A 23336-nucleotide genomic window follows, 5' to 3' on the forward strand; every position below is an offset into this window, starting at 1 on the left:
AGAGAAATAAAGGAGGAAATATCACTTTTTTTAGTACAGTCCTGGCTGTGCTTCGCATCAGAGAAGTGCACTTCAGCCACTGGAAGCAAAGGAAATGTTTGCTGGCAGTAGTTGTGTTCTCAGTAGCTGATGTGGCCAACTAAACCCACTCTTCAATGCAGGCATCTGTTATTCCTTTTATGACTTCTACAGATCCAGATAGAAGCAGTGCCAGCTTTGGGGGTTTTTTTAATGGGAACTCTGTAGGAAATGAGAGTTATACTGTAGGGTTTGTTAACTTCTAGGTCCAGGATAATAAATGGACAGCTCTCTAGAGTGATATGTTTTTATGGTCTGGAATAATTTAACTATGTCTGAATTTCAAGGACCTATAAAGTGACCTTCAGCAGAAAAACAGAAAAGGATGTCACTAAGTACCTGGCTGTGTGTTAAAGATGTTTATCTTTTTGTTTGTTAGTTCACTTTTCCACCAAATCAGCAAATAACTGTGTGCATATCATCTATGAAGGTTCATTTGTGCACATTTATAATACGATTTGACTTTAAAAAAAAATGACAAAGTTGCTGTTGCCTGCAATAATTGAGCCTGTTTATTATGCAATTCTGCAAAAATTTTAGATTTTGAATTCTTACACGGCAATGCAGGACATTGTAGCCAGTGTTGTAAGACACTGTGGATCCTTAGTGTCAGAAGTTCTTTGTAGTACGTTTGTGGCAGGCATGGATGAAAGATATTTACAGTTAAAAAATGAAGATGCCACGGATTTGGATTTATTAGATGTGAAAGCAAATCCCAGCAGTGTAGTAGCTCAGAAAATATTACGGGGTTTTTTGCTTGTTTGGTGTTGTAACGATCTTGGAACTTCAATATTTGTGGAGTGGTTTATTTCTGCTGTGAAGTACATTTAGAATGGTGTTCTCTGTAGATTGTTAGAAGGACTTTTGTACCTTTTTTAAAAAAAAATCAGTAGTAATAATGACACTTGAATATTTACAATGTAGAAAGGCAGCTCTGTGGATTACTTCCTCTGTGAGAAGGCAGATTTGGTGTAACTGTTCTCCCAAGTTAGTATTTTTGTTTAAAGTTAAATAGTGATAAATTACAATGTGACAGTGGCTTTAAACATCAAGCTGAAACAAGTCTGATTCAATGCAGGTAAGTCTTGTAAACAGGTAATTTGGTTTACCAATAGCACAAAAAATAGTCTTGTTATTGTCCCTTTTGGCTTTAAAACCATTTCATTCATTCTCTGTCAGTTAAGAGGAGAAATAACAGGCAGTGCTAACTGTTGATCAAATGCATATTTTATCTCTGGTGACTAATTACTGGTAAGGGTAACATGGTTCGGATGGCTGATTTTCTTTCTTTCGTCTCTTAGCAACAACTTGAAGAAGAAGCTGCTAAGCCTCCAGAACCAGAGAGGCCTGTCTCCCCTCCTCCAGTGGAACAGAAACACCGCAGTATTGTCCAAATTATTTACGATGAAAATCGGGTAAGCGTGCTTTTCAGTCGACTGAGTGTAGCTGTGAATCTGACCCCATGTACTAAAATTAATTTTGTCTTCATTTACTTCCATGGGGCAATTTTTGTTTCTCCTGTTTTATTGATTTACCCACCCCTGTTTTAATATTCATTTACTTCTTTAAATGAAAGACACTTACATGACATTTTTATTCTTGATCACAGAATCCTTCTTCTATCTTGTAAGCAGTGCAGGGAAAAATCTCAGCCCTAGACCCTTGTGTTGAGATGGATAGATAAGGTCTATATAGACACACACACACACACATATATATATATAGATGTTTGTGTGTAGATAGATAGAAAAAAATGTTTCAGAAATTTATCTTGAATTCTCTTTTCCTCACGTAAATACTGACAAGCTTGGCTGAAGACCCAACATTTAAATTAACTGAAGGTGGAAAAACTGCATATGTTGTAAGATTCTATGCCTTCTTTTTCAACTCTGACTTCTGGCACTTAAAATTTGGATAAAGGAACAGATACAAAGTAGTATATAGGTGAATTGTGAGCTTGTGTTGCATAAGTGGTGAGAGAAGTACAGGAGCTTAGTAATATCACCAGCAGTAGCAAAATGTTTCCTGCCTTTTTTTTTTTCCTGGTAGTTTGAGATTAGGGAGTTGGATATCTGGTGATTTTGAAAGTATTATGATCTTTTGTGAGAATGGTATATGTTTGTTTAGTTTCCCAATTTTATTTTGTAGTTTAGAGGAACAACTAGCTTCTATTACAATAGACTATTTCTGAAAATTTGAGATGGTAAAAAACTGAACACAATACCAGATTTTGTACAATAGAACTGTGTCCCAAGTGTTTTAAGCAGCCTGTTCTCCCCTTCTCCTAGTTGTCTGTGAAATTTGATGAATTTACTTCATACAGGACATTAGGGCAATTATTATGTTATAAAAACTGTTGTAACCAGTGTACAAAGATATCTTCTGGTTACAAGCCAGTTTTACTGTTTTATATCTCTTTCACACTATAATGTAATTAAAAATTAATAAAATTATACAATCACCATACAAGACTTGCTCAAGCTCAGTTGCGTGTTGGGGAGTAAGCAAAACTATGTGAATTTGAAGACATCTTAGCAGGCTGCTCTGCAGCTCTCTGGTAACTCTGGTTACAGGTGGGTTTTACAACAGAATTTTGAACTTGCTCTTGCATTCCCTGTGTTCTGTAAGTGCCAGGAGATGGGGAAACCCATTTTTATGTTGCCTGAGATGGAGTAACACGTATCAATGTATAGTCACCTCTTAGCTACTTCTGTCTGTGTAGCTCTTCATATAGTATTCTGTATACAAGAGAAATTACCAAGCTTTCTTCCTCTTAATAATTATTTACCATATTATTTATTAAATGCATGTTCTTTTTGAACTGCAGAGGTCAGGTTCTGCTTTTATGCTCTATCAGCTTCCACCCATTGAGGTGAGGATAGTAACTGCACAATTCAGGTAGAGGTTTCTTGATGTGCTGAGTCAACATTGCAGAAGTAGGTTAAGAAGGATATAGTGTGATCACACAGGGGTTTAGCAGCCAGCGTAAGTGAAAGAGTCCAGACACACTTTTGACACTGACTTCAGATTATTTACTTAGACTATATAAAAAAAACCTTATTTGCAGAAAAAAGCAGAAGAAGCTCACAAGATTTTTGAAGGTCTTGGTCCAAAAGTTGAACTGGTAAGTTGTAGTTTTTTGGGTTTTAGTTTTTGTTATATTTTGTTCTGTTTTCTGTGTTCATGTCTGTAATTCTGTTGTGATAAACAGATGTAGTTCTGTGTTTAGGTATAAAAGAAGTGTGTGCTTAAATACACTGGTGAATTTGATCTTGAATGAACTGATTGGCCACATAAGTGTAATTTTTTTAAAATAGATTTGCATCTATTTGAGAGAACAGTTTGAAATATGAAAAAAATTAAATGCTGTTAATTACATAAGTAGTTACAATGATCTAATTTTAACTAATGAAACCTGTGCTTTGTATCGAGTATCTTGCAGTCCTTTCAGATTGCTGCATCTCAGATTGAGTGCAATTTGGGCAGAATATTAAAATACTGTTAAATATATTGCATATACTTTTAGAATTACATGCATTGAAAAGTACTAAGTGTACCTCTCTAATCCAAAATTGTAGCCACTTTACAACCAACCATCAGACACAAAGGTCTACCATGAAAACATCAAAACGTAAGTGCTTTGATATCTTGCTATTGTGGCATTTAAGGAATCTAGACTTAAATATTCACTCAAATTTTTGATTGCTGTGATTTCTAAATAGGATATGTGTACTTTAACCATATTTAAAAGCTTCCAGACTATGTAATTTTCTGATTTCTTTGTTGTAGAACAGTGCTGCAAGAAGTTAGTTATATGTACTGAAGGCAAAGAGTAACAGTAACTTTTTGTCATAACTTTAAGATAAAAATAAATCATAAAACTTATATTTTAAGTTGGCAACGCTTGTATTCTTCAAAGCCTGAAATACCAGATTTGACCTAGATATGCCTAGTCAACTTTTCCTGTTCAAATAAGTGTTTCAAAGGTTATCACTGTCAATAAATGATAGGAGGAGTCCTGATTTTGTTGTTGTTGTTGTTATTATCTATTTATTTATTGACTTAACCATGTACTCAATTTCTGTCATGGGCTGCAAGCAGAGTTGTTGCATGCTACGCTTACTTGTTATTTAGGGCAACCCAAATTCAGTGATTTGAAGTAAACTGCTTGTCTTCTGGAAGAAACATGGATTTTGAGGAAAATTAATTTTGTTCCTTTTTTAATATTGAACTTGTTTCTCAAATTTGTATGTGCTAGTTTTTTTTAGTTCACTGGAGCAAATACTGTTTATAAATATAAATAAAATTTTAATATATTCATTTTTAAGTGTGTTTAAGCTTATTTGTACACAAATTCAAATGTCCATTAAGTTGCATCTGATTACTTTGCATGTCTCAGTTCTGCAAAGATGATGACTTATTTCTCTGCAGAAAGTCATTTATAATGTAGAACAAAATCCTACTTCTTATGTGGCTATGTCAAACCAATATTGATTTCACTCTGTAGCAATGTTATAAAACCCCAAAATAGTGATCATTCTACTGCAACAGAAATCAGCTTATTTTCAATAAATATATTGCTACTAGACTTTGGTAAAAATAATTGCAGAATTGTAACTGCCATAAAAGTGCATATTTCTTACAAATCCTCTTAGAGGAAATCCTGCTCTGTTGTAACTATGAAGACCAAGACCTTTTCGTGGCTTCTCTAGGACAGTAACTGGGAAGAAAATATGTCTCACTTTGCAACTTAAATACTGGTCATTTGGAGACAAACTTTACTGCTGTAGCATGATTATCCTGGCTCCAATTTGTTGAAGAACATTACTGTCTTTGTAAGATTGATTTATTCATTATCCAATTTCATAAGAATGATCTGGCATCTAGAATCCATATGGGCTTTGTTGAGTAGTTTTGAAGTGCTTGATTCTTATATCATTCACTTTTTAATTTTTTTTTTCCAATTTTGTTTTCCAGAAACCAGGTGATGAGGAAAAAGCTAATACTATTCTTTAAAAGAAGAAATCATGCAAGAAAACAACGGGTAATACTACCATGTTTTTGTTATAAGAGCACATGGTTGGTTTTCTGTCTGAATCCTTGACTTGCATTCCCAAATGTGCAATGAAAATCCAATTGATTAGAAAAAATAAGATCTTAAGCTAAAATTCTGTTGATTTATTGGAAAATAAACTGCAGGTTTATAACTATGGTTTGTTGATTATTTGACTGAAAACCATCTCAACTACAATAAGGATAAAGCTTTTTTTCTTTCCTTTTCTTAAAGAGTTTGAATGGAAGAGACCCGGTGATAATTTAACTATCATGCCTGGCCTCTCTCTGAATTTCTTCTCTTGTATAGTAGCTGTAGTATCTGAAAGAAAACAGAGCAGATCTCCAATTTGAGAAGTCTGCCAGCATTTTAATTAAACTTGTGAATGTTGGATACCAGGATTAACTGACGTATTGCATTCTCTTGCACACTGCTGTAGCAAGTGGAGTACAAAGTTAAAAGGCTGTTTTCAGTGGTGTCTGAAAGATCATTTTTATTATTAAGAATAGCAAAATATTATAAATCAAATTGGAAGATTCCACCATGAAAATGGAATGAATTGGTTTTTTCTTATGGTCCTCCTTACGTAAGGGCAACTCCCTACATGTTGATGATAACGTATTGCAGTTATTTCAGTTGCATTCTGTTAATTAAAATTTTTAAATTAAATAAATAAATAAACTAATTCCATTAATTAAAGGCCTGCTACCAGAAGATGTGAGATTCCTGCAAGGCAGTAATAACAGTTACCAAATAGCATTGTGATGTGTAAAGCAAAGGAACAGTGCGTAATATTAAAAATCTACATTTTTATATCCATTTCCTCACCTTTTCTCTGCTGAAAATTGGGTATCTATCATCTTCACAATGGAAAGCCACTAGAGCAGGAAAAATATGTAGCCCATCCATGTTATGGGTACTGATCACTTAGTGTATTTGTGTTTAATTCAAGATTTACTTTTGGAATTTAACAGGAACAGAAAATCTGTCAGCGTTATGATCAGCTGATGGAGGCATGGGAGAAAAAAGTTGACAGGATAGAAAATAATCCACGCAGGAAAGCTAAGGAGAGCAAAACAAGAGAGTACTATGAAAAACAATTTCCAGAAATCCGGAAGCAAAGAGAACAGCAAGAACGATTCCAAAGGTATTACCATGGATTTGAAATATTCCTATAAAATATCTCTTAGGACTTAAGTTTTAAAATTATTTATAATAAAATTGGTTCAGCTTAATGGTTACATTTTATCTTGATCACTTTAGTCTTTAAAAAAGAGTATTAGTGTATCATACAGTATAAAATAAAACGTTCTTTCATTTGTTCACTGTGTTTCGTGGCATTGAGCTCCAGTTTCACTTCACATCCTAAGGATCTTCATGACTGTCCTTGTATATCCACTGTCTTACATCTCACCCTTTCCTGTCCTTCTCTATAAGCTTTGTCAGCAGCCTTACCAGTTTGGTGTCCTCTTGGGCTGTTTTAGTGATGTTCAAATTGTTCCTGACATTACTTAAGAAAGAACAGTCCTAACTAATTAATTTGGGACACTGGTAACTATTATAAAGAATTTTGAAGGTTGTCATTGTGTACAAAATCTGAAAATACAGCTATTTTTCACTTTATCTTTACTACTTCTGTTTTCCCCTAATTCTAGAGTTGGTCAAAGAGGGGCTGGACTTTCAGCAACTATTGCTAGAAGTGAACATGAGATTTCTGAAATCATTGATGGACTTTCTGAGCAGGAGGTGAGGCTGTTGTCTGTACTTTGCTATAGAAGCACAGTAACTGACTCAATATATGAAAGATCTTTTTCAAGAGAGTTTGTTTTTTTGATATGAGAAACCTTCTGGGGCTTGTTTGAGAGAGTCTGTGTGAAGTCTGTCTTGAAACAGGTTTTACAAATACTTTCTTTTAGGGGTTATGCTTCCTAATTGTATCTGTCCTGGATTTTTCTCATGTGTCTCTGTGTTCATCGCAGGCTTGCTACAACCTAGTATTTTTACAGCTCTAACAAACATGAAAACTCTTGCTTTCTAAAACCCTGCAACATTTTAGGTTTTCATCATTTGTGACACTGTTTCATTTAACTGACTGTGTAAATGTTCATTGGGATAGTGACAGCTTCTGGAAGAGTTAAGAAGTGGACAAAAAGAAGGTTTAAATTAACTGTGAATGTATACTGTGGTGGAGCTTTCAAGAGTTGTGTAATTCAAGAACTGTAAACATTAGTAGCAACTTTTTTGTATTCTTTACTTTTTCTTTTATTCTTTGCCTGTAGAATAATGAAAAACAAATGCGTCAGCTCTCTGTCATTCCTCCCATGATGTTTGATGCAGAACAAAGACGAGTGAAGTTTATTAATATGAATGGTCTGATGGAGGATCCCATGAAAGTTTATAAAGACAGACAGTTCATGAATGTCTGGACCGACCATGAGAAAGAGATTTTTAAGGAAAAGTAATGGGCTTTCTTATCTTTTATTTTTATTACATTTCAAATGAGAGTTAAATATCTAACCCCACAGTAAACATCAGTTAAATCAGGAATGCTGAAGCTTCTGTGCAATATTTGATAATGTTCTTAGCTGGATGAATGAAACATTGCAAAAGTTTTAGACTTCACTTATTTTTCAACTTAGTATGCTCACATACATTTAGTCTTTAGATAAGAAATTATGTCAAAAGTACTTTAGTTCTGTGATAATATTAAAATGAGGAGAGTAGGTATATGATCTCATGATATCAGCTACTAGCTAATTTTAAGTGCTTAGTTCTAAATTTGCAACATTTGAAAAATGAGCCTTTTAGACTAATTTCAGTTGTGTAAATCAAAGGCTTGCTGGTGGATCAGATTGTTTGGAAGACTGCTTTGCTTATTTGATCATGAATTATGTTGTTAAACTTAAGTAATTTCTGATTTATGAAAGGTTTGTCCAACATCCCAAGAACTTTGGTCTAATTGCTTCCTACCTGGAACGAAAGGTAAGACCTTTTTTAATATAAGTAGAGCCTAGGGTGGGATCCCTAACTTTCCAAATGTAAGTCGTTTATCCCAGCATCATTTTATCTTCCTGGAATAAATTGTAAGTCCAAAAGAAGTTACTACTTTGACAGGATTTTGTAATACTTGATCAGTAACACAGTCAGTGCATGCAAACATCTGACAGAGGTCAGTGAAATGACACTATTGACAACAATAAAAGAAAATGACACTTCGTGTAGTTTTGATCTCATTCTCTTTTTGAAGCAGGTAAGCTTCTTTAACTGTCTCACTGTTTAGATAAGGACATAATTGGCTCTGCTGAGCCACTGTGCTAACTCTGAGGAATTTTGCCATCACCTTTCAAATCAGTGGCATCCTGCTGCTAGCTGGATTAGTCTTTAGAACTGATTTTAGTCTTTAGAACTGATTTTGCAGAACTGATGTAAGAAGTAATGGAGAATTAGGATTTGTTAAGACTTACAGACTCTTGAATACATCCAGATATTATGAAAAATACAAGCTTTCAAACTTTCCAGTTGTCTAATATAGATTAAATTGTGCAGACTGAAGTAGCTGAGGGATATTATAAATACATGAGACTTGTGTTTATCAGTATAATTTTATGCATAGTTGTATTGTTATATTTGTGTGTGAATTCCCTTCCCTGCTGAGCAAACAAATCTGAGTTTTATTTTAGTCTAGGGGCTGCAAAGTTTAAGTGTTGAGAGAAGTTAAATACTACAACCATATTTTTAAGAGGAGTATAATCTAATTTTTTTTTTTTGCTTTTTCACTTTAGAATGTTCCCGACTGTGTATTATATTATTATTTGACCAAGAAAAATGAAAACTATAAAGCCCTTGTGCGAAGGAATTATGGTAAACGCAGGGGAAGAAACCAGGTATCTTAAATTTATTGATCACTTGGATATTGTTATTTTAATGTTTAATATTTACAGCTGTCTTACTGTCTGATATAGCAAGTATATTATATGCATGGCAGGGTGGGGAAAGGGAAAATAATTTTTTTTTTTCCTTTACTGCATTTTTACCCATTTAAAATTTAAGTGATCCTGACCTCAAGAGTGTTCTTGGTTAGTTTGTTTTTAATTCTATGGAATATCTTCTTCCTTTGTACATTTGTGGGTTTGGTTTTTTTTTTAATATGAAAAGTCATTTTATTTGAAGACTCTGCCATAGACATTGAAGTAAAATCCAGCATTAAATCCTATGTTGGAGCTAACAGAAATTAGGTTTAGCATGTGGCTTGCAATGGGAAATATATAATCACTCCATAATGTCAATGTTTGTCAAAAAGCAGAAATTAATAATGATCTTTATTTGGTGGTCAGGCTCAAAGTCAAACTGGAACTTCATAGCAAGAAGAAAGAGACCAACTTAATGCATGCAAATAAAACATTCTGCTGATTCAGGAGGAATTATTTTGGAAGCCTTTGGAGGGGAAAAGAACAGCATATTATATACAGAAAGCATATAAATGTTTGCTAGACTACCAGGGTTAATGTGGATATTGGAAAACAAAAAAAAAAAGAAGAAACTTTGGACTCTTTTTTTCTTTTTTTCTTTTTTTTCTTTAAAAGAAAGCAGGAGGAGTGCTGTATAGTCACTGAACATGTGCCCTGCTCTTCCAATTCTGTTTTCCCCTTGCATCTATTGGGTTTTTAGGAAGTACTGAAAATAGAATGAAAGACACGTCAGTGGTGAGGTGAGGCAAGGAGGTCACGTATGAAATAAAGTACATGAACAGAGAGTGCTGGATATAACAACAAAGCCTGCAGTTATTTTGAGTTTGTGTCCTTAAAATGAATTTAACAGCTGGAAACCAGTATAGATACGATGCGCTGAAGAAATACCCAGTGCTTTGTTGGAACTGAATCTTGATGGGGGTGGGTCCTCTCAGATTCAGGTTTTTAGGAATCCACAGACCTTAAAATGTGCAACTTGTGGGTTGTTTGATTTAGTCATATCTCAGCAGTGATACTAAAGAGGAAGTTGTTGAGACTTTGAGGTATTGTGACTGCACAAATCTGTATTGAACTGCAAAACAGCAAATTAAGTAAAAATTACACTGCAGGATATGTGAATCCTGTTTTCAAATAAGTTTTGAGTGTCCCAGTAAATGTTTGTTGTTTTATATATATATATATGAAAGAAAATTGCTGCAAACAGCTTCAGCTGATAAGTTGATCCTGTTCACTAGAACCAGTCATCATGTTGTGCTTCTATGGTGCTGTCGTACTTAAACCTTTTAAATTATGGTCTGGTGTTCTAAGAGAAGAGATCATATCACGGAAGACTTACTTGTCTGTACCCTACAAAATATGGATTGCTTGGATAAGTTCATTTTCATTATGCACAGGATTTAGTTAGAGCTTCTACTCTTGACTAATTGTGAACTGCTGCGATGGGAAAAAGTACTGGAAATAACCTGCATTTTACCAGAACTTCTGTTAAGTTCTTGTAATAGGAAGAGTGTATTGTTGTGTGACTGGTTCTGGTGAAAGATTCTGATTAAAGTGTGAATGTATGGCAATATAAAGAAGTACTTGGTTTTGGAATTTTAGCAGAGTTGCAGGTCTTTAATTACTAGTTGTTGATCCACATTAAGTACTACAGCAGATCAGTAAAATTTGGGCAACGTTTGGCAATTAACATGTGCTCTGTGGTAAGGCTGCAGATAAATGTCAGACTTCAGCGATCTCAAGAATATTGAGGTATACTTGCAAACTTAAGGAGATACTTTAAACATTCTAAATGGGAAATTTAACAGTTTCTGGAAGTTTAAATTCAGAAGTTTTGTAGTTAGTGTGGTCAGTAACACTGTAGTACCAAAAATCCTATTTGTATTTCTTAATTTTGTTAATGATTAATTAGCAACATCTGTAACAGCTAGTAAAAAAAGAACTTGAGAGCGTTGAACTGCCTTGCTTGCCAGAATTTTTATCTTAGAGTTGCAGAATGCAGTTCACCCCCCTTCTCCCTCCCGCTCCCCAGCTTTTGTTTGAAGCCGATATTTTTCATATCTCCGAGTAGCAACCTGAAACTTCCTTGCTGATTGGCAAACATGAGCTGTGTAAGATTTGTGGTGTGCTCCAAGATGTACTTATGCCAATAACAGGTGCTTCAGCTTGAACTCTTAATAGTTCATATATTTTTGTTAATTAGAAGGCAAGCAAGTGAGATATTGCAGTGAGGTGGTGTTCATCGTGGTAATGATGCTGAAATCCGTCAGAGAATGTAGTGAGTACAATTTGACTCCAGTCTCAGTGTGGGGGCTTTTTCTTTAGAGAATCTGAATGCTAGATGAAGGCATGTCAAGTTAAGAGATGTGAGGCTTATGGAATTCTATTACGTTTTTGTCCTCAAATAGGTGTAGAAAGGCTTTTTTATAAAATGCTACCTAAACTTTTCCAGAAAGCTTAGAGACGCAACTAAATAAGAGTGTCTTAAACCAAATGTGACTTTTAAAATTAAGACCAAGTTTTTAACATGGTGTTAGAAGAAAGCCTGGCTGCAAGATGCTTTTGCATCGATTGTAGAGAATTCCTTGAATAACATTGAAAGGAGGTTCTCTCCCAGTAAAGTTTCTCATTGAAATTAGGTAGTGAAGCAGGAGTCAGTAAGGGGTGTGTTTCTGTGGTCCGGCTGCCTGGTCAGCAGAAACGCGTGTCTGTGGATGGAGCCCTGTGCCTCTGCAGCAGGTGGGACAGTCCAGTGATCTGACTAGACAGAAATTTGCTCTATGTCTGTGACGGCCAATCAAGCTGAGCTCGGTGAGGATTACCTCGGGTGAACCTGGTGGGATTAAAAGGTTGTATGTGAGACGGGTAAGTCTGCTGCAGGCAGCTGAAGTGGCAGAATGACACAATTTCCTGGAATAAACACGTTGCTGGGTCAGGCAGCCTCTGCTAAAGAGCTGGGTGATGTCGGTGCTGGTGTGGTTTTTGTCCTTTTGAATCGTACCCTGAGTTAAAGCCCGTCCCCTTGCCTGGATAGTAAAAGTTTTAATCAAGAGATGAACGTGCAGGTACGTCGCTGACCGAGGCTTCAACTGTTTTAAGGTTTGTGTTTAACCTGCACTTGACCTATTGATTATGCATGTTAAATAAATTCACTGTGAAATAGAGAACCCTGTTATTTACAAAGTGTGATGTTAAATTAGCCAAGCAAAAAGAACAGAGGATTTTCAGTAACTGTTTTGTAAATAGATTATATGTAAAATACAGATTTTATTTTTTCTTTTTTCTTCTGAAAATGCAATTTTTAACTTCTTGCTCTTGAGGCCAATCTATCTAGCACAATGACAATAATTTATCTTAGCATGTCTCTGACATCTTGCTTGAAGGAAGTTTTTGCATAACCAAGTAATGCCAGCATCTTAAACGCTAATAATTTGCAGCAAGATGATAGTGGGTAATGTTAGGGGTTTCTGCTCCAGTTCACATTAATAAAATATCAAAAACAAGTCCTTTTTGTGACTGTTTCAAGCTAAATTTTGTTAGTGAAACAGTGACACCTGCTGCTACATTTCTAGGAAGGTTGCTTTCTCTGTGAAAGAGAAAAGCCTGTTTTGTGGAATTCTTCAGCTGACTGTAAGGTCTGAGTTAATGAAGTCCTACGACAGCAATCTGGTAGTTCTCTGTCCTTGTCTTTCCATGAGTCGACAAGTGTACTTTGGGTATTTGTTTAAAAGGTAGCTTTTTATAAATATTACATTTATTTTGCTTTTTGAAGTTGACTTGCAGAGTCTAATGCCCAGGGAGGAACAAGTCAGTTCTGCACACTCCAAATTTGAGTGGAGAGCATCTGGGTATTGCAGATCTTCTGAATGGGTGACAGTTGACCAAGGTGGTTTGTTTAACCCATTCAAGCACCTTCAGTGTAAATTCCTGTGAGTAGTTCCCTTAGTGTGGCCACATCCTACTCCCCACCCTCTCTTACATTCTGTAGTTTCTTATGAAAATATATTTAAGGCAGAATTTAAACTGTAATCATGCATTTTAAATAAACATGTATTTTCGGAGAGGAGGAAGAGAGCTTTTTCTTCTTCCTCCCTCTCCTCTTGCCTTTAATTGGAGTCCTGCCCACTATCACCTTCCCTGCAGCCTCAGGCTTTCTTTTCTCATTCTTCTTGTGTGGTGCCCAGTCCAGAAGGTTTGGGTTTTTCTGTGGTTCTCAGAAGATCACCTTGTTACAGACGCTACTCAGCGCCAACAGGCAATGTGGATTAAGCTCTAGATGCTTGATGTGGGTTGCTGGCTTTTGAGGTCCATCAGGAGAATTAATTAATTTACCATTTGCTTCATGTAAGGGTTCTGGGAATTTGGGGAGTGGGTTACATGGTTTATTTAGTGGCAGCCAACTTCTGCTTGGTGTTTTAGCCTGGAGTGGAAGGAGTTTGCAGGCGAGCAATGGATGTACAAATGCAGCAGTGTTGGAAAGTGAGATGTTTTGGTCATGTGCAGATTAATTATTGTAGATGGCAAAAAGCAACATTTAGGCTCCTAAATATATTTAGGGAAAGTAACAACACTAACACTTAAGGAAATCTTTGCTGTAGCCACATTTGATAGATCTTCCCTAATACTGTTGTTTGGTTGGTTTTTTTTTCCCCTGTGTGAGCAGTGTCATTTTTCTGATGCTTTCTTAAAACATCACAGGATATTTGGCTTGTCTAATGTTAGGCCACCTCTAACAGCAGAGTCAGGGAATGCCAAGGCTATTTTGTGGGTGATAAGGAATAGCAAAAGCAATGCCACAAATTTTCCTTACATTTTTTAATAATTTTTAAATTATTTTTTTTTTATTTTTATTTTTTTAACTCTGTGTGATCACATTCAGTAACAGAAATTTCTTCCATTATACATTCTCTTTGAAGTAGATTGTATCTTCTGGAAATTTTAATTTTATTTCATTTTAAATTTATGTGCTTTCTCAAATGAGGTACTCTTGCACATGGTTGTCATCTGGATTGCTTTGAAAGATAAAGAGCTAGAGTCCTGTAACAGGGAATGCAGAAATAGTATTTTGTGCTCTTTTCCTTAGAATAATAATGGGGAATGGTAATTACTTTGTCATTTGTCAGTGCTTAATGTGCTTGTAAAACTACCATCTCAATAAGGACTATAGTTTTTTAAAAAGTAAATTCTAGGCTATAATTTTCGTTCTGCAAATTCACTGGAAATGTAAGTCTGAAATCCCTGACCCTTTTTTTTTTAACACTTATATTTCATAATTACTAACAACAGTTTTGAGAAGATGACTTAGAGTTGGTCATAATTTTCATGCTACAAGGTCTTCTGCTTCCAAGTTGTGAGCTATCATGTTTCACTATTTTAAAATGGACAATGTTAAAAATAACATTTGAGAGGAGCAACACCATTACGATGCAAGATGTTGGTCAGACCTGTCTAAGCACTTTTAAAACGTAGCTGGTCATTTTTAGTGTGGCTTACAACAGCACATGTATTGGTTGACACATGTACATTATCACTACTACAAAAGAAGCCTGTACCTCCATGGAATTTATAAAACAAAATCCTGTATCTGAAGGAGGCAGCTGACCAGAGCAAACCTAAGAGAAAATAAATTGAAAAGTACTGAGGATATACAGGTAATATATAGAAACTGCACATCCTGTGGCAAAGGGGACTTCTTGTCCTGGTTTTGTGATAGTGAAACTATCACACTTCTGAAGACTGGGAGATAATGCCTGGAACATCCCATTCATTATGATTTCAGGGTGCAGATAGGTGTTAAGAGTTTTTGGCAGAAGCATTTTACTGTTAAGTTGACCTCTGTGCAGTGACTGTAACAACATGTTATTAAGTGGGAGGCAAGGCAGCATCAGTGTTTGTGCTGCTCTTGGGTATGAGTTGCTGTACCTTTGTGTGATTATAATATGTTATAATAAATTAAGTTATTATAATATGTAAATTCCATTTCATTTCAGCAACAAATTGCTCGTCCTTCTCAAGAAGAAAAGGTAGAAGAGAAAGTAGAAGAGGAAAAAGCAGAAAAAGCAGAGAAAAAAGAGGAGGAAAAGAAAGATGAGGAGGAAAAGGATGAGAAGGAGGAGTCTAAGTAAGTATATGTACTGAAAATGCACTAATTCACCCCAGACTGCAGTTTTTTGCAAAGATTTGCATTACCCTGACAGTGACATCTGGACAGAAAACTGTTCCTATTTAGGTTAGGTTTTGTGCATTTAACAATTTTTTGGAGATATGAATTTCTCTGTCTTGCTGAACTAATCATAATCAGACTGTTGGAAAAAGCCATGGGATTATTTTTTTGCACATGTAATAATTTTCATATCTTGTTGGTTTAGGGTTTTTTCTGTGTTTTATCACAGTGTTTGTATTTTCTTTGAAGTTGAAAATATTGTGTATATATATTATTCTCTAGCAATCTAAATTATGGGCAGTAAGTGAATTGTGTTTCACTAAAGGTGCCTTTTGGGTTTGTGGAGTTTTGTTTGTGGTTTTTTTTGTTTGTCTGTTTATTTTACGCTGGTATTCAGGAATATCTGTCAATAATGGCTATCTGAATATGACTGAATTGTATTTTAACTACTCCCAGAGAGAATACCAAAGAAAAGGACAAAACTGAAGTTGCACCAGAGGAAACAGAGGAAAGGGAGCAGGCCACTCCTAGGGGCCGAAAAACTGCCAATAGTCAAGGTCGTCGTAAGGGCAGAATCACCAGATCGATGACAAATGAAGCTGCACAAGCAAATGCTGCTGCAGCTGCAGCCACTGAAGAACCACCACCGCCTCTTCCACCCCCACCAGAACCTTGTGAGTAGCATTTATAGGACACTTGGGGACCCATCTGGTTGTCAGGCTCTTCACTGACATAAGGCTGTTTTCTGTGTGTGCAGTGCACTTTTTTTTTTCTATTTAGTATTACTTCTTTATTCTTAGACCTGCTTATAATGTTGTGGCTGTGTGGTGCTGTTAAACTTCACGAGTGTAACTTCATGAATAGTGTATGTGTAATCAGATGACTGTTAGAACCACGTGGGGAAAAGAAAAGGCAGTTCAGCCTTTCTGTGGTAACGACGTTTTCTCTCTTTGCAGGGTTCATGATGGATCTGTAGTGATCCAAATGCCTCTGACGCAGATTGACTTACAGGCTATAGCTCACAGAGGTTATTGTTAAATAAGTAGGTCTGATATTTGAGTAGTTTAGGGAGTTTTATAATCTGAAATAGACCCTAGCAAGCTGCTGCTGTTGTTGTTTCTGCATTAGATGGCAAGAGACTTCTTTAAAATAAAATGTTACTCTCTTGGCATGTGTGGTTAATAGACTACACTATCTCTAACTGCATTTCTGAAAAGGCTAGCATAATGTGTGGTGGTGCAGAAATACTAGCAAACAGAATACCTTCTGGCTAGTAAATAATTATCCAGGATGGTGAGGCAGGGGTTTTTTGTTGTTGTTGGTTTTTGTTTTTTTTTTTTCTTGCAGTGCTTTGCTGTGGCAAAGTTTGTTGCTCCAAGCTCTTCACTCTTCAACTGGGTAGTTGCAGGCAGCTGCTATTACAGAATTTGTTAACAACTCTTTTGTTGCTCAGATATTCTGCATAGCCTAAAGAACAGAGTAGGTGGGCAAATTAGTTCTCATTTAACTGTAAACATCAGAGATGGTGATAGACATTCTTGCTCAATTGGGATTTTTTTTGTCAGCAGATAGACTAAGGCAATAGTGGTTTTTGCTTTTGTTTTTTGTAAAACCATTTTTGCAGGGTTTTCTGGAAAAAACAAAATAGCTTTTCAGTGGATCAGATACTTTTAGAGTGTGCTACTTTTATTAATTGTTAAAGAGAGTTGTTGAAGGGTCCCTGTTGCATGCTGTGCGTAGTGGCAGATTTTAGGAAAAGGAAATGGAGGCTGTTGCAGCCTAATACCATTAACTGAAAAATAACCTTCAGTCCTTTCCACAGCAGTCAGTGAAATAAGATGGAACTAGCTTAAAGCATGGTGGATCTCTGCTTGTGGTAGTTGGTGGTAATTATTGACAGTTTAAACAAAATGTTATTGATAAATACAACTAAGTTACAAGTCTTTCTTGACAGATAATTAATCAGAGTTTTGTAGGCAGGGTAGTTTTGAACAGTTTGCTTTGCTGAGATTGTGGTGGTTCCTACGATGTCTCTAGCTTGGTTTAATAGAGATTGATACTGACAAGAGCAGCTTTCCCAAGTGACTTCAACAAGCCTTAATGTAAATAGCTTAGTTGATTATGGGATGCATGATTGGTGCCATAATAGTGAATCGTGGTCTTTTCTCTGTTAAGTGTCTTTATTTTTCTTTCAGCTTCTACAGAGCCTGTGGAGACATCTCGCTGGACAGAAGAAGAAATGGAAGTTGCTAAGAAAGGTAAACTTTGTAAAGTTTTTTACTGACTTCTGAATACTTGTATTTACAAAGCTATGATAATTTACTGAACTACTGAGTATAAGTGCTGTGATTTTTTTGCAACACTGTGCTGAAGGAATTAAAAAAAAAAAAAAGGCAAACATATTCAATAGGCAAAACCATTTTTGAGAGTCATGTTGACTGCTTTTTTCATATGGGCTACTTTGAACTGTGTGATGTTGTACTTAGTCCAGAGAAATCTGAAACAGATAAAGGTGTGTATGTCATATGTAAATTTTCAAAGTAAGGTGCTTCAAAGTTACAAAAATTCCTTTTGTATAAGACATTCTTTTCGTAGAAAAGCTAATGTAACATGTCCATTCATGTGTCAGATTCTGTTACCTGTAAATTTTATGCATAAAATCAATATTTTAGCAGAAGTGTTACATATTGGCAGCAGCAAAGAGTTAAGTTTGAAAGCTTCATAAGCAGACATTCATGTTGACAGCTTTTTTTTGCTCTGTAAGTAGTTATCAAATACATTGTCATAGCGAGTTCTCCTAAGGACAGCAGTACTTCTGTATCTTACCTTCCCATAAGCATGGTTCCATTTATTTGGGTTTGGATAGCTGAATTTTTTATCATAGTAAATATTGGTTCTTATATGTTTGAACAGGCCTAGTGGAACATGGACGAAACTGGGCAGCAATTGCCAAAATGGTTGGGACAAAGAGTGAAGCTCAATGTAAGAACTTCTACTTCAATTATAAAAGGAGACACAATCTGGACAGCCTTCTCCAACAGCACAAACAGAAGGTAAGTGCAGTGGGCATTGAATATTTTGCAGAGGAAAACTTGGAGTCTTTCTGAAGTCATTCATCATGCTTCACTTAGACTGTTTTGCAATCACTGTTTGTTTCCTTTTCTACTTGTTTTTGTTGTGACATAAATCTCCTAGAAGAGGTGGTTGATGCTCACTGACCTGTGATACTAATCACTTCTTGTTTTAAAATGCAATAGAAAATTTACTGTCTATTAGATAGAACACTCAAGCCTGAAGAATTCCTTAGTGCTCTGAAAACCACGTTTCCCCTCAGGGGACCAGCAACTATAGAAGTTCAGGTCATCGCTGCAGAACAGTTACCTTGAAACTCAATAAGCACTAACCTTAACAAAAGGGAGCAAGAGAATTGGTAGAAGACCAGGAACTGAAATTTTGGGGGCATCTAAAGTAGAATCCTGAGTGTTGGAATCTTGCAAACTGCAGTGTTAACCTACTGTTCTCTCACTGAAGTGAAGAACATCAGTGTCTGTGTTTGCTGCAGTAGTTCTGTTGTCCCCCAAACATATCTTGAGACAGTGTTCCCAAGCTCATTTTTGGTCAGGAGCAGCAAAAGCTGGCCTGAAGTTGAAAAAGTGTGCCCTTGTGAATGAATCTGTGCTAAATAGAGATTCTCTGTCTTTCATTTCAACCTCAGACTGATAAATGAGTATGCATGTGAAAGGAAATAATACTTGCAAATTTTCAGTATAATCTAAATATCATGTCTTCATCAGTCTTCACGAAGGCCCCGTGAGGAGCGAGATGTATCACAGTGTGAGAGTGTAGCTTCTACTGTGTCAGCTCAGGAGGATGAAGATATTGAAGCATCTAATGAAGAAGAGAATCCAGAGGACAGTGAAGGTAACTTTTCTGGGGAGGAAGCCTGTGTGTGCACAAAAAGGGACCTATGTTTCATGTCAGTTATATGTTCAGAAAGCTATGTTTCCACTTCCTAATGTCGTGCTCAAATACTGTGTTTCAGTTGGATTTTAGCATCTGGAATTCACTGGAGGGGGAAAAGCATTTTTAGTATTGAGCAGGCTTAAGATGTTGCCATAGTTTTTCATGAATGTTTTTATTTATCTAAAGGTATTTATAGTATTAGGGAGTTCATGAACTAGGCTAAAATGAGGAGGAAGTTTCCTTACAGCAAAACTCAATACCCTTGGGCATCCAGCTGTCAATGCTGTTTACACCTTTCACAGAGCAAAAATGACATTTTCAAGAGAACAATGGTGATTCAGAAAAGAAGTAAACTAGAATTGTTAACTTGCAGCAAGAGTTGCAAATCAACATGTCTATAAAATGCGACTGATTTTCATGTAAAATCAGTGTTTTGCCATTTCTGGCAGTGATGCCTCTAAAACATGTTAATTGAAATCATGAAAACTGCGCCTTAGGTTCTGTGAATGTTGACTCCAGTCTTGTAGTAAAGCTGCATCATATATGGAAGTGCCAAGTCTCTGACATGTGCACAAGAGTTTACTTGGCTGACTCCCTCTAAGATCCGAGATAGCTAAGTAGTCTTATTTCTATAATTCCAGTCTCCCTCCTTAACCTGTATCTGGTAATTTTTGGTTACTCTCCCTCTGTGAGTTTATTCTTCAGGGCAATTGTCTTGTTGTGTTTTGGGACAGCAGACATATATTTGATTATTCTAAAGAAGCAGTTCATCAAAGCCTAGTTAGATTTCATTAATGTTGAACCTTTATGACAAAGCTTTCCCCCCCCCACCCCCCCAGGTGCTGAAAATAGTTCTGATACAGAAAGTGCTCCATCTCCAACTCCAGCAGAGCCTGCTAAACCAAGTGAAGAAGCTCCATCTGAGAGTACTGCTTCGAAAGCTACCACTGAGGCAGCAACAGAACAAGAATCTACCATTAAACCTGCAACCAGCACATCTCCCTCCTTAACAGCCCAAAGTGTATCAACAGCTGAAAGTCAGCACCCTGAGCCCCAGGTTAAGGAAGAAATAACTAATGAGGCAGAAGAGCCTATGGAGGTTGACAGTAGAAGCCATCCAGTTGAAGCTAAGCCTGTGATTACTCTTCCAGTGCATACCAAAGTAGAGCCTGTAGAGACTGAAATGAGGTTACCAGAGAATATTCAAGTGAAAATAGAGAGTGATACCAAAGAGAGAGATATGGAGAAACCCAAGGAAAAGTCAGAACCAGAGGAAATGGACTATACTCTGTCACAACAAATTAATGCAGCAAGACAAGAATCCCATTCAGATAATGATTCAAGTGCCACCTGTAGTGCTGATGAGGAAGTTGATGGAGAACCTGACAGACAAGGGTGAGTTTAATTGTTTAGTGTTCAAATATTGCCATCTTTAAGAGGTTGTTTAAAAAGCAGTTTTACTTAACAGTGATCCAAAACCTGTTGATCAGTTGTTACATTTTTGTAATGAGTTTCTACGAGGGAAAGAATTTCTCAAGACTCTTTGCTGTAAGTGCAACAGAGAGAAATGTTGATTTTTTAATTATTTTATATATATATATATATTTTCTTTAATGAAAAGCCAAAGTAAGGGCCTTCTAAGGCAGGGAAAGGCAAAATTCCATCATGATAAACTGATTAGGTAGGTCCCATCTATCCACTAAGAAATTCAATGGTGATCATGTAACTGGTTCTGTACTGGAGTTCTTTGCTTTGATTTGGTTTTGTTTGTTGCCTTTACAAAATTCTTACGAACAAATCTACACATTCAGAAGTAGATTTGGAATATTTTTTTTTATAGTGTGATTGATTCCTGTGGGATTGTACATGGGCTCTCCATTCCCTTTAGTGAAAAACGGAATGTAGAACCAAAAATTGAGTTGTTTTAATTGATTCTTGCTCTCACAAATTCAGTTTAGTAGAATGTATCCAAAACTCCTTGAATTTGCCAGGGAAAACAGCCTGGATGTATCTTTTAGTAGGAGAGAAAACTTGCTTTAAAAAAAAAAAATTCTGGGAGCATAAAATGTTGGTATTTTAGTTACCTTTTAACTTTTCATGTCTATTTGCTTGTATAACTTCTAGAGTCCTGTACCCAATTGCTGTCATGAGCCATGTTATATCAATCAGTAGAAGTGAATCTCTTGAAGGCTATTAATAATAGAGTAGTGGAAGTATTTCTCACTCTTACCAGTCAGTGTTCATAAATTAACAGGCAAGTGTCCTGAGGAATGGATGACCTCTTTCTCCAAAGTGTACGATGTCTTCGTGCAAACTTCTTAGTTCCTGGGAACTTGGCCCTAAACACTGGGGATAACCCACATGAGTTTATAGGGTTTTAAATGGACAACGCCGCATGTCTTTGGAACCATTTGTCTTTTGGAGGGTGGCTGACAGCACTGATGATGTTTGAAGTCTTTTTAGGGTTCTGTTGGTGCAATTCCTATGTAACCATAGCGTAACATGGGAGCTACTGCCCCCTCCCTCTCAGTGCTCTTAATATACACACAGTACCAAGGATAGATATTAAATGTCAAAAGTATCCAGTATCCTTGTTCTGCATGTAGCCTTTGGAAGAGTGCACTTGATGGTGTTTCTGCACTCTCTTGCCTCTTCAGACAATGTCTTTCTACTTCACAAATATAAGTGAAAGTAGTCTACGTATATTACTGTTTATTTATTTCCTGTGGACTAAAAATATCTAGTACTTCCCTTCCCTTCCCCTCCCCCCCCCCCCCAAGCTTTCTTTATAAAGAAGATTGCATTCCTACAGTACTGTGCATATAGAAACTACATACATAAATTTCTGGTACTGGAGATTCTGAACACTTATTTTGATATTTCTGTGTATTATAAAAATACAGAAGCACGTTGTGTATTCTACCAGATGTGCTGTGGGACAAAACACCACGTGATTCTGATCTTTCAGCTCTTTGTCCAGTGTCTTATATGTGTTGGTTTTTTGAAGCTGAGTGGCATACTCTTGCCAGTAAATTTTTAAAGATGTTTAATCTTGGTCTTTTTAGTGACATTTTTCCCTTCCTTCTGTCTCTCTTTCCAGTATCTTCAGCAGGGAGTCAAAGCCCTCACTGTTAAATCCCACTGGGTCAATACTGGTATCATCCACGATAAAGCAAGGGCAGATGGACCTGCAACAGCTTCACCACCGAGCTGCTGTCATACCACCTATGGTATGGGGTGCTTTAAGTGATATTTGAAGGAGTATCTGTTGGCCCTAGAACCAGTCACAACACTAGAGCAGCAAAAAATCATGAAGCAAATGAAGAAATGTATCATTTGCTTTGTTATCATACTTTTGAGGGGGAAAGTAAGTTAAGTACAGATACACAAGTAATAGCTTAAAAACAGGTGTGGACTATTTGAAACACTCAGACTGCAGCTGCTGCAGTGGAGGCATCGAGCAAGATAGTTGCCCTAGGAAGTACCTGTGTTAATGTACCTGGTGTTAATACCTTCCCCTCCTCGTAGGTTTCCTGCAGTCCCTGCACTGTTCCTGTTGGAACACCAGTGAGTGGTTATGCGCTGTATCAACGGCACATTAAAGCAATGCACGAGTCAGCGCTGCTGGAGGAGCAACGCCAGAGGCAAGAGCAGCTGGATCTGGAGTATCGAAGTGCTGTAAGCCCTTGTGGCACTTCCAAGAGCCCTAGTGTTGAGTGGGAAGGTAGGTGTTTTCACATCTGTCGTGGAAATAACCCTGATTTTGTGTCCATGTGTTACACTGCTGCCTCATTTAAGAATGAAAGTTTAGTGTACAATAATTAACTATTGCTTTTTGGTGGCACTTGATTGAAGAAACCTGTCTACTATAGAGATCCTGCTGCAGTTACACTGTTGGAGAACTATCTCGTAGCCCCTTTAGATAAGGCAGAAAATCTGGCTCCATTTGGGTGAAATCCAAAAATGAGTTGTTCTGGCAGAGAGAGACTCAAAAAGATGAGGTGTGCAAGTGAGAGGACCCCGATAACTGTGTGTTCAGGGGGAACCCCTTTCAGAAGCTTAAGGTGAAACTGGAGAGAATTGCTAACGAGTATGAGCACAATTAAAAGGAAGG

General features: G+C 36.6%; 1 protein-coding gene across 2 annotated transcripts in view; it reads left to right on the forward strand.

Annotated features, from left to right (window-relative positions):
- NCOR1 (nuclear receptor corepressor 1) overlaps nt 1-23336 on the forward strand; it is a 52087-nt gene that overhangs the window by 7418 nt on the left and 21333 nt on the right. Inside the window, exons 5-21 of one of the 2 annotated variants that reach the window (XM_010175813.2) lie at nt 1380-1493; nt 3146-3202; nt 3657-3709; nt 5056-5122; nt 6106-6278; nt 6787-6877; nt 7411-7589; nt 8059-8113; nt 8914-9015; nt 15087-15217; nt 15716-15933; nt 17455-17517; nt 18173-18312; nt 19054-19180; nt 20062-20617; nt 22323-22452; nt 22751-22946. In XM_010175813.2, the coding sequence (XP_010174115.1) occupies nt 1380-1493; nt 3146-3202; nt 3657-3709; nt 5056-5122; nt 6106-6278; nt 6787-6877; nt 7411-7589; nt 8059-8113; nt 8914-9015; nt 15087-15217; nt 15716-15933; nt 17455-17517; nt 18173-18312; nt 19054-19180; nt 20062-20617; nt 22323-22452; nt 22751-22946 (2452 nt within the window). The remainder of the gene's footprint in view (nt 1-1379; nt 1494-3145; nt 3203-3656; nt 3710-5055; nt 5123-6105; nt 6279-6786; nt 6878-7410; nt 7590-8058; nt 8114-8913; nt 9016-15086; nt 15218-15715; nt 15934-17454; nt 17518-18172; nt 18313-19053; nt 19181-20061; nt 20618-22322; nt 22453-22750; nt 22947-23336) is intronic. The other variant, XM_010175811.2, reaches the window with a different exon arrangement.

Source organism: Antrostomus carolinensis, unplaced genomic scaffold (genome assembly GCF_000700745.2).
Source record: "Antrostomus carolinensis isolate BGI_N321 unplaced genomic scaffold, ASM70074v2 scaffold14809, whole genome shotgun sequence".
Lineage (NCBI taxonomy): Eukaryota > Metazoa > Chordata > Aves > Caprimulgiformes > Caprimulgidae > Antrostomus > Antrostomus carolinensis.